The 16,155-nt window shown below is 40.0% G+C and overlaps 1 protein-coding gene across 1 annotated transcript in view; it reads right to left on the minus strand.

Moving 5' to 3' along the window:
• The window catches only part of LOC103917816 (M-protein, striated muscle-like), a 70,389-nt gene extending 54,798 nt beyond the window's left edge, over positions 1-15,591 (minus strand). The window contains 4 exon segments of the mRNA XM_009325014.1: positions 1,336-1,546; positions 5,705-5,842; positions 15,103-15,122; positions 15,125-15,591. Coding sequence (XP_009323289.1) covers positions 1,336-1,546; positions 5,705-5,842; positions 15,103-15,122; positions 15,125-15,409 — 654 coding nt within the window. The 5' untranslated portion in view covers positions 15,410-15,591.
• Positions 15,592-16,155: the final 564 nt, after the last annotated feature.

The following is a 16,155-nucleotide window of genomic DNA, read 5'->3' on the forward strand; positions in this document are numbered from 1 at the left end:
GGGATCTTTCATCCTCCCAGGGTAACTGTTTCAACTGCTTGGCTATTCACAGAGCTGGGAAAAAATTCCTAATATACTATAAATCTTGCTTTATGCAAACTAAACTATTTATTTTCTGCCCTAACTTTCACATATATGGAGAATTACAGGTCCCTGTATTAAGGTTATTAAAAGAAGACAGCTTTCATAATCCTCTCAGTCTTTTATAAACTGCACAATACCAATTTTCCTTGCAATTGTTGTTTCTCAGTTCTGGACAGGTTCTACTTGTCCTCAACGTTCATAAAACAGTAACTACTCATTATCAGAGGTGCAACAGTCTCCAACACAATTAAATAATTGCCCCCTATGTTTTAATGACAATACTTTTGTTAACACACTCTAGAGTGGCATTTGTTTTTATACAACAATGACTGACATTAAATTGACTGGCATTAAACTTGTGACCTGTTATAACTCCCAGATCCTCAGGTACTTCTACCTAGCCAGGTATTCCTCATTTCCTTGTTCTTTTCCTTCTGTGTGTAGTAATTTCCATTGGTTGTTATCAAATTTCACCTTCACTGTTTCTCAATTTTTGAGATGATTTTGAATTTTTACCTTGTCCTTCAAAGTGCTTACACCCTTTCCAAACTCATGTCCTGAGGATATTTTATAAGCATATCACCAATTCTTCTGCTCAAAACATTACTAAATCTGCTAAATGAAATATATTTGCACTTGATATATTCTGCCAGTCTGGTCATAACATATTTGTAACTATGCTCTGAGTATTATTTTTTAAGAAGTTGCACAATAATATCAAAGCTATCCACAATTAGAGATTCCATTCCAGATGTCTTCGACAATTCCCTCCCTAATTTACACCCTGTGATTAAAACTCTGGGTTAAACACTTTGGACAAACTTGTTCCCAGGCCATAAAAATCCAGAAATTACCCCATCACCTTCTTATTGGCAAGATACATACATTGGCACCTTTCTTCTCTGCCCAGCAGCTGCCTCATCGTCCAGGTGAAGGATGCTGTGCCATTTAACTAGGTGTGGGCATGACCAAAGAGCATTCCCCAGCCCCGTTCTCTCTCCCTTTCTCCCAGCACAACAGAAGCATTCCTAAAAAAGGCACAGTACCTCTTTTCTTATCCACCTGACACCAAGATAACAAGACTTTAAGTCATTGAAAAGATTTCCATTGAAAATACTTTGGTTTTTTACTACCACTATTGTGATTGCCCATGGTGTAAGCCAGGGCCTTGTTGTGCTAGGCACTTTACAAACACCAAACAAAAAAGACCCACGCTGTTTACAGCCTAGGTGTTCATTTCTATTCTTTTACCGTTTTCTTCAGGGCCACACGTTCAGCAGACTCCCGGATCGCTACTTTCCTTGATTTTTTTTCATGATGTTCCTCTTCAGAAGTTGACTTGGCCACTTTGCTGGCACTAACTCCTTCACCTGTGGCAAAAAGGTTCCTCTTGGCAACATATGCAGCACTTTCTTTAATTCTTTCTTCTTCCGTGTCTGTGATCCCACTGATACTCACTTCTCTGAAAGAATTTTTAAAAAGCAGAATCCCATCGGAAGATGCTGAGAACATATTCCATTTATAATTTCTATAAAAACACTCTTTCATAACATATTTCTGCTATTACAGACTTATATGTATTCAAAGCAGAAACATAGAAGGGTACTGCAGAATGACTATTTCGCTGTCTAAAGTCATGGCCGTTTTCAGTGCCTCTCTGTATAACTGTGCCATACACATTTTCAGTTTAACCATTTTCCTGCTCTGGTTTTATATCTCCATTGCTATAAAGATTACTGTAAGGCATACCCACAGATCTTCAGTTATTGACTTATGGCTGCAGCATTCATAGTAACACTACCAAAGGGGCAGGAGATAATTGTAGCTGTATAATAACGTCCTCATTTGTCATTTAAACAAAAAGCCACATTACTGTATATCACTAAAAGTTCTCTTCATTCATAGAAAATTCAGTCCTGTAATGTTTGTAGGGTGACTGTTCTTCCAAATGTTTTCAAGAAGATGATTAAGGATTTTCTTGAAGCATCCTCCTCAGGCTTTCTACAGAGGTGAGATGCAAAGAATGGTTACTCTCAATGGGTCCAATCCTGTTTCCATATGCACATGTGGAAGTACCGTTGCAGCCATATTGTTTTGGCACTGTCAGGACATGATAGCTGCTATAGTAGTGCATATACAATGAGAGTTCCTTGACTTAAGGAGAAGCATTAATATCTTCTGCTGACTTTAGTTACTTTAGGATAACATTAGATGGCACACTGAAAAGAGGTTCTGTTTAAGTTCTCCTTAAGTGCCATCTTGCAAGCACTATAGAGAAAGCAGCATCTGTTTACTTCCAGAATGCACTCAAGCCTCACTATTTTATTGTAAAATGCTTACTACTGCTACAAAGCAAAAAGATTAGGAAGAATTATTTTTTCTGTTTTCTTTAAGATTGCTAATATTATACGTTTGATAGCACATCTCAACACTCAAGAAAATTTGAATTCAAGCCCGTAATTAACTGTTCAGCCCCTTATCTTTGGGCTGTGAAGTCAGTTTGGTGAGATGCAAGACAGCCAAGAAGTGGAATGTGCTGTAAACTTAATTACGCATAAAAATTGCTCAGAAGACTAAAAAACTTACTTAACAGCATAACCTCCCTCATGCTTTCAAACTCTGCCTTGAACTTTCTGTGTTTCAGGCTGCTTTAACAGGATGGTCCTTAAAAGTATCAGTGGGATGATTGTTTCCCTTCACTTAGGCACATCAGCTCCCCCCACAAATATCATCTGAAGCTGCAGATATATGGCAGAGATATTTAAGGACAATTTTGAAAACTCAGTTTAATGAATATGAATGTAGCTATCTACATTCAGTTTAAATGAATCAGTGGCATTTTACTTCAAAGGCAAGCTGACATTATTTCCTCCTTAATTACAGTAGTTAAGACCTCAGCAACTTCACAGTATGGACCCACTCCTCAGGCATAAAGCATCTTCTGGGAGCTGATGAACATCCTCAGACTAATGTAGGACTCAGCCGAGTCATCTGCAGTAGCGGTCCCCACATGTTTTTGATCAACAATATTAAATATTTAGATTTGCTAATCATTTCTTCCTGTTATAATCTTCCCAGATCAAAGAGAAACATGTTCCCTGAAATGATGAATGCATCAGAAACAGCATACAGTATCATTTAAGAATTGATTCTGCAGTCAAGTCTCAGGGGTTTCAGTAGAAAACACTTTTCAAACAGAAACAACGGGATCAAACCCCAAATAGCACACACAAAATATTATTTAAAGGGTATCTGCCATCTGCAGTCCTTTGGCGTAGGCTTATTAGTGTTTGCAAATAGTTCCACGAGCCACATCCAATATCTTTAGCACCTATGGCATTAAATCAAGCTCTGGGTGTTTTATTATCTAGAATACTGGCTGGCTGTCCTTAATTTTATCTTGCAAGAATTAGGCTAGGTGTTTAAGAAGAACAGTTGTGAAGTGAATAATCTGAGTAAGGGAGGTTTTTACAGCAGAACCTGAGGGCTCCGAAATAGAACCAAATAATGGCAATAACGGCGCTGAAGGTCGTCCAGCAGCACAGGCAACAGCTCTGATGAACCCATGGAGAGCTGACCTTTATAAATAACTATTCCTTGTAAAACCTATCTGCCCATGGGAAACAACACATCAATTTCACAGGGGAATTTGGGAATGACATATAACATGCACATGGTTCAATGGGCTTCAGCTGTTATCCTTCAAACAAAAATAAGTATCTGACAGGAATGTGGCACGCAACTTCTGCAATCTTGGCATGCGGTCATGAACATGACGCCAACAGAAAAAAAGCCTAAAACAGATACCCCAACCATGTTGGGCACCCTAACAATCATCATATGCCCTTTTTATATTTTTTAACTAATTAAAAAAGAAAACCTATTTGGGTCATTTCAGTGGCACAAAAGCGCACACAACTTCCTGAGTTGCCATGTGCAAAAAGTAAGATTGATACCAACAACAGGAAGAAGAAGAATAAGAATAGTAACAATGATGTAAGAATCTGACAGAATCTTTTAATGTAGGATCCCAAAGTATTGCACAGACACAAATAAATGAAGCTATACACCATCACACTGAGTTAGATATTACTGTATGCATTTTACAAAAATGTAAAATAAAAAAAGATGATTTGTTAAGATTTGTTAAGATGTTAACATGATGTGTTAAGATCACAGGGGCCTGTAAAAAAGCTAAGATCATCATCCAAGAATACTAGCCATCAGTCATGATTTTCAGCTATTGACCAACACTATAAATTTTATTTTTGTAGACTCAAGACACAATAAAAAGGGAGGATATTTGTGCTTGAGGGCATGGGAGACAGATGATGGTGAACTGCAAATCTACTGCTATGTAAGCAGAAACACCGGGTGAGACACAAAGCTAGTGAGAAGCCTTGAAAATATGTTACCACAATATGTTTTGTGTGAGACATATTTATGTATTTCTGTCACAGAAGTTATTGCTGAAACTCCAAAGCAATGGTTTAAAAAGGCAACAGTGTGTGCTTCTGAACGTTGGTTGGATCAAACAAAGTGAATCCAACACATAAATGTACAAGGGGTGAGAAAAAAATTACTCTGGGATAGTGGGAGAGAATTAATAAAAAGCAAAACTGCTGGTCTCATCACAAAACATCACAAACGCTCAAAAGGCCAAAGCAATAACATCTCCCACTGACAAGGTGGAACTCAGTTTCACATGAAAGCACAAGTTTGGACACAAAGCAGATGTGACACTGGGTGTTGGTTAAGCAGTAGACAGAAAAGCACTGGCTCCCAGAAACAGCTTGGAAGTGTCCCATGAAAAATGCTGTGCTGCAGAAGAAAGGCAAGTCAAAGGAAGGTTTCTGTTCAACTGCAGGTGGGCGAGAAATTTTTCTCCTGGCCTCCAATCAGGAACCAGTTTTCCACACCACACCTTGGTATGTATTAATCTGAACAGGTGACTATGCTCGAACTGCCGGAGACTCCTAATAAAATCAGTATGCCGTACCCCAAAAAGGGCAGGGGAGCCTACTTGCTCACATTGGTTCTGGCTTCCAGATAAAGTTCACATTCAGCTTTACTGAGGACATTGCTGCAGTAAGATGTATTACATCAGTAGTAACCACGCAATAAATACCACCAACACGTGAGATCAGTATGAATCATTATGATGGATTTGAGAAATTATTTGGTTTCATTCCAGGTTTTCCCTGTGCCAGGACAAAACATTAGCACATAATTTCATTGTTTCTATGTTTAATGCTTGGTAAGAGACACTGAACTACAGAACAAGTCTTGAAACCAAAAGAATAAGCTAAATAATGTGGACAACCTGCTCGTCCAGTTCCCAATAAGCAGAGTTATAATTATATCTTGATTTCATAGAAAGTGGCCCTGGCAATGCGTTCAAATCAAAGTCCAGACACCTAGGTTCATTTGTCCTGGCTCTGGATGATCAACGTCTGATTTTCTGCCAGTCAGTTGACTTCTCTTTATCTTTTTATCACTCATGTGAAAACTATCAGCTTGAGATCCATGAGTGTAAAAAAAGATTAATGGATTTGTTATTTTATAATTTATTAATAAAATGTCAGAAATAAGATACCAAACAAAAGGAAAACGAACGTACCGTCCTGTGAATATGGGCACTGAGTAGTCTATGTCTTCATTCTCTTTGTCCTCAGATAACAAATTCTGTTTTGCTCTCTTTGCTTTGGGACTCATCTTATAGGATTGGTCTTCAATCATTAAACTGGAATCTTTCAGTCTGAAATAAAAATAATATTGTTAAATTCAGAAAAAAAAGCTGTTAAGAAACACTCCAAAATAAGATTAAAGTACTAAAAATTTTTGCTTTCTTGTTTGATAAGCAAGAAAATATCATTTTTAATAGCCATGGCTTCAGACTTATTAAACACATAACTAAATGCACTTTTGACACTCGTCATTACAAATATAACACTGATGCCCCTTGATATTAAATCTAAATAGAGATACTAAATAATATACCTGATAGCAATGCACATTTAATAGCTTCTTGGTTTGGGATTTGGAGGCTTTGTACACCCAGTTTTGGCAGATCCTGCAGTCACTGAGACTACCGAGTAATTTTGAAGCTTGTATCTGAACTCATAACATCTACTTTTCCAAAATTTACAGTCCTGAAATTGTCTGGTCCCCAACCGAAATACTGGTGTGCAATTATATTCAAAGTAATAATGCATTTAAGTCTCTCTACAGAAATTGTAGGGCAGCGTATTGCTCAGTAACCAGTGTTGCCGTTCCCACTGCTGTCCCATACCACCCCAATCCATTGAAAGTGGCGAGCTGAGTGAAGTAAAACCATTTAACATAGCACAGATAAACAGAGAGTGAGTGGAAAGAAAGAAGAGCAAACCAAAGGGAAGGCTTCCCCTCCCCACCAGCCTGGGAGGGATTCTGAAGAGTGTGAAGCATATCTGAGGCAGTCATTTTGGGTTCATTTTTAACATGGTTACAAATTGTGTTAACAAAGCTCCAAATACCTCTGTCCTCCTTTCCCAATGCAGCACATCTCTAACTCCCAGATCTATGGAATATCCTAATTAGCTGTCAGCCTTTTATAAATCCCCAAAGTGTCTATTCATCTCTGTCTCAACATCGCCAAGGGAAATCATATGTGAGTCTGCTTCTGGTCTGGAGATTTGTCTATACAGTATACGCTTACCACTTAGGTGCACAGATACAGGAGCAGAATTAAGGCATGTGTTTTTTCAGCAAGGCTCGTTAGCCTGGACATGTACCACTAACATGGCTAACCTGCTTCCCATACCCTGGGTAGCTTACACTGGTGTCTCCACGCAGCATGCTATACACATATAATCAAAACTCATGCTAGCACTGGGGCCCTGAGAATGTTATACCTGTGTAAGATTACAGATACATACTTGGGCTAATGTTTACCTTAGGCTGCAGCCCTGCAAAAGTACCAAGCTCCAGAGGTGCCACCAACACAAGTCATACCAGGAAGAGCACTTGATTTCCAAAATATGTGTTAATAATCTATCCATGTGAGACTGTGCGTGTGAGATCACATGGGTCCAGTTTCATTCTCCCATCTTTCCTTCCTTCGTTTCTTTGTGCCCGTCCCTTTGCTCAGACCGAGTTCTCTCCCTACCCAGTGCCTGTTAAATCAGTCTCCTCTAGCTCTCTTAAAGGCTTTCTTACTGTCATCTCTTCTCCTTCTCCATCTAGTTCCTTGCCTGAACTTCACATCTGCTTTCCAGCCCTCATCTCTTTGCCATGCCACTCCCAGCACCGTCAGTGTTTCCCTTCCTTTCTGCTTAGTCCCCATCTCATCAGACTCGACTGTATTCAGCTCGCCTGGCATTGCGGTGAGGCAGCCCTCTCCTCTGTGTTCCCCGGGTGTGCACTTTATAGCCACCATCACCGAGCCTACAGCACCACTGCCAAGAAGGGGCAGTAAGTTTTACAGGGGGTAAAAGCAACCATGCACCAGTTCTCCTTCCTTCCTCCTCCCCCTGTATCCTGGTTTCCATGAAAACAAAAGCACAGCCAGAGAGGGGCTGTGGCACACACCGAAGGACTGGGGCCAAGGGTTTACCACGTCAGGCACCACTGGGTCAGCCAAGGCACAGACTAAGTCTACAGGAAAGAGATGCTGTCTGCTTCAGGGTCTGATGCCAGGCACTGCCCAAGGCAGCCAGGGAGGGAGTCCAAGGGAGGTGGATCCAGCTTTAGGGACAGAAATCCAAGCAGAAAACACTTGGGAACAGTCCAGGCAGAGTAAAATAAAAAGGAAGAGACAGAGTGAAACAGGGTATGCAATGGCCTCACTCCTGTGTTGGGCAACAATATGGTACAATCACTACGGTCGACCACAAATGCATCGGGAGAACTCATCATCAAGTAAGTAGTGAGAAACATCAAAGGCAAAGTATTTTCATTATTTTTCATAATTGAACTATAGTCTGTAAGGAGCTGCAGTTCTTTACTTAGCAGGTGACTTTTATTCCTGTCCTATTTTAAAATGGGACAAACCTGGAATTTTTACTCCGACTGCCATCAGATTTCCTGGGGGCTTTAGGCTGAACCCTTTAGGAGGCCACTTGACTCCTGATTGTTTCTAGATTGAGAAGGATCACAGTATCATTTGAACTTCAGTTTAAATGTCAAGAAGTTTCTATTTTCATAAAAGTAGATGAAATGTGGTGAAAATTTCAGCTCAGGAGTTTTCAGCACTGTTAAATCCAGACTAGCTCTTTGTTCCTAAAGGAGAATTTGGCTGTCCTGTCAGTTTAGTTTTCAGTTAAGGTCCAGATTACACACTCATGTAGGGAATTAATGGGGAGCGTACATAACAGTTCCCATCACTCTCTGCTAGGCCTTTTGTTGATGTCTTTCCTACATTTTTCCCTCCCCTATCTTTCACTTATAACTCCCTAAAATTATTTGAAAAGGAAAGAATAAATTGCTGTAGGTTCTGTTTGTTTGATGGTTGTTTTTTCAGTCAAACACTCCAAGTGTTTGTAGTTGAATATCTCACATTTTTTTCTGCCTTCCACAGCTGGCTTTATGAAAATATCCCCCAAATCCTTCAGATTAATGCCAGAGATCTCCATCACAATGGAGCCTGAGAAACAGGGATGGAACTGGGACTTTTTTCCCCACTCTCTTCCGAGTTTTCTAAACAGCCTGTCTCTTGATTGAGGCACTGCTACAGCCACCTGATTATTTTCTGGATTACTACCCTTGGATCCTTCATGTTATTGCATCCTTTGGTCGGCCCTTGTGTGCTCAGGACCAGAAAAGCACCTTTCTAGATGCCTTTTTGTCTCTTCTTTCTCTAGAAGGGGCAGCTGCAGTGAGAGTTGTTGCGCTGTCTTCTAAGAGCAAGGCTTGGGTCCCAATACTTTGTAGTGGTACAGAAGAGGGAGCGCTCGACTATCAAAAGCGCAGATAACTGTGAGCTGAATAATGGATCCATGTGGATCCTGTAATTGTCTGCTGTTATCAGATTGCTAACACAATGCTCTGACCAATTTACTTCAGTCATTTGCTCTTCCAGAAATTTGACCTGTACTAAGCAAGGCCCCGGTGAGAAGTGTTTCACTGAATAATGCCAATGGTGTTTTTAGACCAGTTTCCTGTTCCAGTAATGGTCAAGAGCAGGTAAAAAGAAAGTTTATATAGAGAAATACCTCCCTTGATAAATCCTTTTGGTTTCAAGCAAAGGTCTAGGGACATCCTGAGCCAGAGGTTGCATCTTGGCTGTAGCAGTGAGCTTACAATTTATTTATATATGAAAATGGCACTTTCTTTTGAACCTGTTTTAATCTGCCACTTTATAATCTCTTTTGTGCTTACATGCCGCTCTGTGTGAAAAATCATTCCTTGTTCACGCTCTGCACATGTTTCCCTATTTTATACATTAACGTTACATGCCCACATTTGCCTCCTTCCCAAGGTAAGAACCCCAGTGTCTTGCCTTCTCCCGACAGAAGGTATTCCACGCCTCCCACTACCCTCCTTGCTGATATCTGACCCTTTTCTAGTTTCATACTGTACTTTTTGAGATGATCAGAACTGCACCTAGTATTTCAGCTATGAGCATACCTTGGATTAACACACTGACACAATATGCTTTCTGTTTTATTTTCACTTTCTCTCACAGCTGTTCCTAAATTTCTAAATTCCCTCATGACCACATCAGAGCATCCAGCTGGTGTTTTCAGAGAGGTATCCGGAGTCACTCCAAAATCTTTTTTAGAATTGCACTGCATAAACCAAAAGCTGAGATGAATAAATTTGAAGCAGCAGAAAATGTTTCTACTTTCCAAATCCTCTTACCATTTGCTTCCATTCAGGCAGAGCTATATGGACACTAGTGGAAATGCATATTCAGATGGAGCTCTTTGCATGGGAAAACAAATTGATCGCTATTTCTATCATGAGATTTATTTCCCTGTTTTCCTTTTTTGTTATTACTATTTCTTCCTGTGCAACACAAAAACTAAACCCTGCCTACAACCATTATTTAGGTAGCCCAAAGGAGGACTCTGCTTTCTTGAACCGGATTCTGAAATATTGCCCTTTATTTTAAAATGTTCCAACCTTTACCTGATATGTGGAACAGAATCTCCCCAGAGGAGAAGGAGCAGGGTATCATTGCTCTCTAGTTTCACAGGGAGGAACAGTACCATGACCTTTTAACAGCTTTCAGCCTCATTTGATATGCCCAGCTAGTGTATGTATGTTTTTTTCCAGGTCAGATACTATCTGTACTGCCTTATCAAGGTTGGTGACCCAAGCCTACTGTCCTCATTTCTTGATGGTTTTCGGCATCTTAAAATATCAACACCAGCATTTTCCTACTTTCTTAGTAGAGTCACTGAATTGGGAGTTGCGTGACTGCAAATACTAAAGGCACAGGCATTGTCCTGTAGAGATGTAAAAAACAGATAGACACTATCAGTTTTTCCCTCCAGCCCAACAGAGGAACTAAAGACAACAACACTGTGCAGGGCCTCTGAAACTCCCAGACAGAGGTTTTGTTTTGATGTCTTATTCTCAGATAGAAATATACTTCAATATGTTGGCACTTGCCCTTGTTTCTGTGCCTGAAGGGACAGGTTTCCCACCCCACAAAAAAGAGTGTCTGCACCCAGTGGATGTAGAAATGTGTTCTAGGAATGGACCACAACACCCTATTCCTTAGTTATTCCACCCCTGCATGAAAAGGCACTTGTAAGCTCTTTTACACTTCAAGAAAATCATGTATCTTGTCCTTATCATGCTTTTGTTACGTGTCTCTCTCAATTTATTCTGACAGCAGAAAGGGATGCATTTGGTATACACAATGGCTGTACCAGCTGTACCTGCTGGAGGAGCTCCATTAGCCAAGAGGCATTTTCCAGGCTCTCTTTCTAGCAGCTGCTTCTTTCCTAATATGTAATGTTTGAATTCACTCACTGTAAAGAGGAGATAGTGGATTGGCAAACCCAGTTACAGGAAAAAAAAAAAAAGATTTTCAGAAGAGAGTTCTTTAAAGCCAGCCTCTAAAGATGAGAGGCGCTCTCCGGTGACTATATAAATTTTAAGTTGCTGGCAGATTTGTCACAGGCCCAGGCGATATTGCTGGCAATAACCACGCTGTTCCCTAACACAGCTTCCACAACAAATTTTTTTAAAGGGGAATTGTTTCCACATAGCAGGTCTCATTAAAACAGTTTCCATGCTTGGCTATGACATTTGGAAGCCACCTTCTTAACCCTCACCTATAATAAACCAAAGGATGAGCAGTGCCAAGATCATGGTCTTCTCATGTTTCTTAAAGTGTATTATTTACTCAGCCCTGTCCCGATCCTGGTTACAATATTGCTCAGAAGAGCATTCGCTCTTACTGTCTGGCAACCTAATTAATTGTAAGTTAGTAAGGCATCTCCCCTCTGATTGCTTGGTTCACCTGAACTATGCCATGTCTTCTTTGCTATTTCACTTGATCTGCAAAATATCTGCAAATGCCTGAGCCACACCAATAACTTCTGTTTTCTCTCTAAGCAAGTCTCTGGCCCATTTGGTGGCAGATAACCTGTCTGTGATACAATGGGATTTTCTGATGCTGCTGGCCAGGAAAATAACACATGGAAAAGCAGTGAAAGTTTGAGCCAAGGCAAATGACTGAGCTTCCAAAAAAAGAGGTAAACGGGTTTAATCCAGCAGTCCTGTTTGACAGGCCTGTAGTGCTATAAGCAGCTTTGGCAGACCTGACTCAAAGCTTCTGAGAAGCACATGGAGGATGGAGCGGTGCTGCGGGAAGAAGCTTCTCCCACAGGAGCCAACCTGCCAGTGGCCCCTGAGGATGGGACAGGGAAGAGGGCGGGTGGCCACAATTATGGCTTTTGGGAGAGAGCCTCCACCCCTCACCTGTACAGACCCTGCCCGCTCCTCCGGGGAAGCAGCACACCCCGCTCCTCCTGGCTCTGCAGAGACCAAAGAAGCAGTGTACGGCTAGAAAGGGCCCCGCGAGCTGGCAGGGAGGGCTAGGTGTGAAGTGGCAACCTCTACATGATGAGACTCGCTTTCTTTTAGGAGCCCAGGGTTTTGCAGCTTTGGCAAACTGTAACCAGCAAAGCTGCAAGCTTCCGTTACTTGGTTTGGTCAGTTTTCATTTCTCTCCTTTCACTTCTTCAAGCTGTCATGGTGTGAAGAAGACTTGAAATGTGGGGAAGGGACAGCCCACTTGCAAACGGAGACTTTTTTGTCCTCATGAAAAAGCAAGCTGCAGCTCCTTCAAGCTGTCTATGTCCATGCTCTGGGCATGTTTTCCACTCAAGAGAGGCTTCAACATCAGAGAACTAGGTTCAGGTCAAGGTCTTGCAGGTTACCTAGTCCCTAGTCCTTCTCCACTGTTTTCCCGTGATAAATTCCTCACATAGCACTAACTGCATGTCAGCACTGTTGTTTTATGAACACTCTCTTCTGTACAGTGGCTACAGAAAAAGATGAGACTTAAATTTTGCAAGTATAGTAAAGTTTAGCAGAAGCTAATTTAGATGAAAATAAGAAGTGACCTGAATAAAAGCTGAGTATTTGAATAGTATACTTTTCCTGTTGGGCTTAATGGGGTTTATCCACAAAACTATATCCATTATACATAAATGTATATTTGATGTTAAAATCCAGTGATATGCAATAATTAATTGTTAGCAGAAGATTTTTATCTGGATTTGGATTTGTGTGTCCATTCAAGTTTCAAGCAACCACTACTGTTGTAGGTCATTTAGATACAGCATTTCAAGGCCCTTTCTACTTTTTGAAAAATGAAAGAGTTTGAAGACTCATTTTCTTTTTTGCTACACCATTCCTTTCATACAGATGAAAACATAAAGTCTTTGATTTGCCCAATTAATTCTAGTAACACTTTTTGTCTCCACATTATCCTTTAAAGTGTTTTGGGCTATCTGGAGAAGACAGTACAAACTTGGAAAGAATTACTTCAAATTGGTACTACATTTAACCGTATAGTCACATTATTTGTTCTACTTTATCTCTTGCAAATTGCAACAAAATGGGCTGCAAAAACCAAATAAATACCAACATAGAGGCCATATTAACCATAAAATTGGTTAAATATTGAGATTGTCATTCAGAACTGTATTCTCTCATGTATTTATTAAGTTTTGTGCAAAAGAGATTTAAATCGCGTAGATCTAATCTCCTGAGTCCTAGTCTTACATAGCAGCACTGAGTTTCTCAAACCTCCAATGCAAGGACAGGATCACAGAAAAAAAGAGGTTACAGCTGAGACATTCTTATCTCTGATTACCAGGATAGTATATCAATATGCTGGCAACTCTTGTACTACAGAGTAGTAGTATATAGTAAAATATACTCTTTTAAAACAAAAGCTATTATCTTGAACAAAACCTCAGGAAACCTGGAAATGTTTTAAGTTCTTTCCCAATTAAGCAATTCCATTTCCTTTAAATGTCACTTTGCTGATGTTAGAGTTCTTCTCGGTGAGAATATACAGGTTTCAGAAGAAACCCATCTGACAAACCAGAGTCACTGAAGTGTTTGTAACTGGGACTTGGAAGCAGGTTTTTTTACAATCATTTTTTGAAGCGTCAAGAAATGTTCCCATTTCTTATGGGAACATTTTCTATAAGAAGGAGCTGGCTTTGGGTTAGGGTCAGTAACAGCGTGTAGGCACAGCTGCATCACGGCAGAAATTTGGGATATCTTCTCCTACTCAACTCTCTCTGGAAACATATCCTTCAGTCCCAACATCTCCAGTTTGCTTCCCTTCATCAGCAGATTATAAATGAGCTTCTCACTGCTCCACTCAGTGGTTAATTATTTGCACAGTGAAATTGTTTCGACAGCAAAGACTGGATATCACCCAGCACCAAGACAGTCAAGTAGCCAAGTCATTCATCTGGGATCTAACAGCCTGAAGTTCAAATTCCTGAACAGGCCCTGGCAAGTAGAGACTTGACCCTGAACTTCCTGAAAGCCAAGTGAAGGCTGTAATCACAAGCTATTGTTCACTGTGGTACATACAGGTAGTCTTTCCCTCAGTAGTTTTGGCCAAAATTCCATCTTTATCCACAATTCTTGGAGGACATTCAGTTTTCAAAATTTAAATTTTCTGGTGGACAAGTCTTGATCAGTTCTGCTAATAATACTCTAAATTTTATATTAATATAACAGCGAGCAGGTGTTTTGGGCTATAATTTGTTGATCATTTCCTCCATTGCTAACAGCTGCTCTAATCTTACTTTAATACTCCCCTAATTTCTGTAAATCTCTGAGATACATACAAATAATATGAGACTATGATATCTAAAATATTCTGCTAACGTAATTGCTTGAGCAATATTCATTATCTTAATTAAACAAAAAACATAGCAGCTAAGCATAGCTGCTCTTCTAGTGCAAGATGAACACTTCAGGGTATTCCTACTTCGGAAATAGTATGCCTCAACCAATATACAGTGTGGAAATTTCAATTTCTTGAATCACTCAGCACAAAAGTGAAACCATTAGGCCAAAGAAGAATTGTTTAACAATATATGGACATGTCAGCTCAAAATTGCGTGAACAGCCCTAAGTTTTTTACTGCTCTAACCTGGACAGATAAGAGCCAGCCTCAAACAAAAAGCTCTCTCAACACTGCATATTAAATTCAGCTGTACTAATATGGCTAAACAACTTGGAAGGAGAGGTAACTCATGCCTAGCCAGTTTGGAGTGTTAATATGTCATCCTTCAGCCACAACAGCATTGCCAGTGCTCTTCTTATGCCAATCCAACCATCACACATGAATTAGTCCAACAAACTAAGCTGACCACAGTCCTTCCCATTGCCAAAGCCAAAGGAAAACACCAAGCCTGGAAAATACATTAACACCAAGTTACAGAGACAATTTCTGTGGAGGAGGAGGAGAGTTTTGCCATTGATTTCAATGGGAGGTGGTTGGACACATTTGTTTCAGAATATTGTTTCAAAGACGGATTTACTTACCCGAGACTGTAGGCTTCAGATCCCAGCCTGTAGGCTGCAGCCAGCTTGTTGATGGATTCAGATCCATGTCTGTAGGCAGCTGAGCTCTTGCTGAGGGATTCAGAGTCAAGACTGTAGGCAGCAGATCTTTTACTTTGTGCAGCAGAGTGATCATAGGCTGTAGATCCATAGCTGTAGGCTGCCGACTCAAGGTCATAGGCTGAAGAGCCATGACTATATGCTGCTGAAGAGTCAAGGCTGAAGTCTGCTGCAGATGCATGGCGATAAGCTGCAGAGCCCCTAGCGTAAGCTGCAGATCCTTGAGCATAGACCGCGGATTTGCTCTTTGTTTCCTTTTGGTACTGGCTTACAGTGGACTGCAGTGCTTTATGGCGGTACGCACGGTCATAGTGCTCATGGTGTCTTTGGTAGAAAGGTAAAGACATCATGGGTGTCTTCTAATTTTGTTTTTTACTGCACGTTTCTGAGTGTAATTAAACAGGACAGTGTCTGAAAAGGAACAGATCAAACATAAGGACTATTGTCAAAGAAACTTCTGAGTTAGAATACAAATAATACACAACTTGATACAAACTAACACAGAACTTAAAACTTCAAAAATCACATGCAATTAATTTAGGGTTATTTTAGATGTGTTTTAGATTTTAAGATAGGTTCGTATTTAAGTTTTAAGATGCTCATATGTCATTTATCATGACCAGAAAGCCTTTCACTATTGTGTCCGTTCATTTGTAGCTGGTCTCCCTGTTACTGCAAACTATTCAAGTTGTACGTGCTCAACTTCTCCCCTCATTACTGCGAACTAATGAAATTTTATGTGCTCAGCTTCTTCAGAGATAGTGTAAATATTTTTGTTGAATTACAAAAGAGAGAATAAAGTAATAGATTATTTTAAAAGGCATGAGCAATTCCAACAAGGTTATATAAGCTGAAATAAAAATATATGAACATTTCATTCATTTTTGTAATCCAATTTTCAGATTGAATTTAATATTCCATTTAATATTTTAACAGTGAATTAAAAACATTAAGATTGAGAAGGATGTCACTTCT

This window comes from Pygoscelis adeliae, unplaced genomic scaffold (assembly GCF_000699105.1).
Source record: "Pygoscelis adeliae isolate BGI_AS28 unplaced genomic scaffold, ASM69910v1 Scaffold260, whole genome shotgun sequence".
Taxonomy (NCBI): domain Eukaryota; kingdom Metazoa; phylum Chordata; class Aves; order Sphenisciformes; family Spheniscidae; genus Pygoscelis; species Pygoscelis adeliae.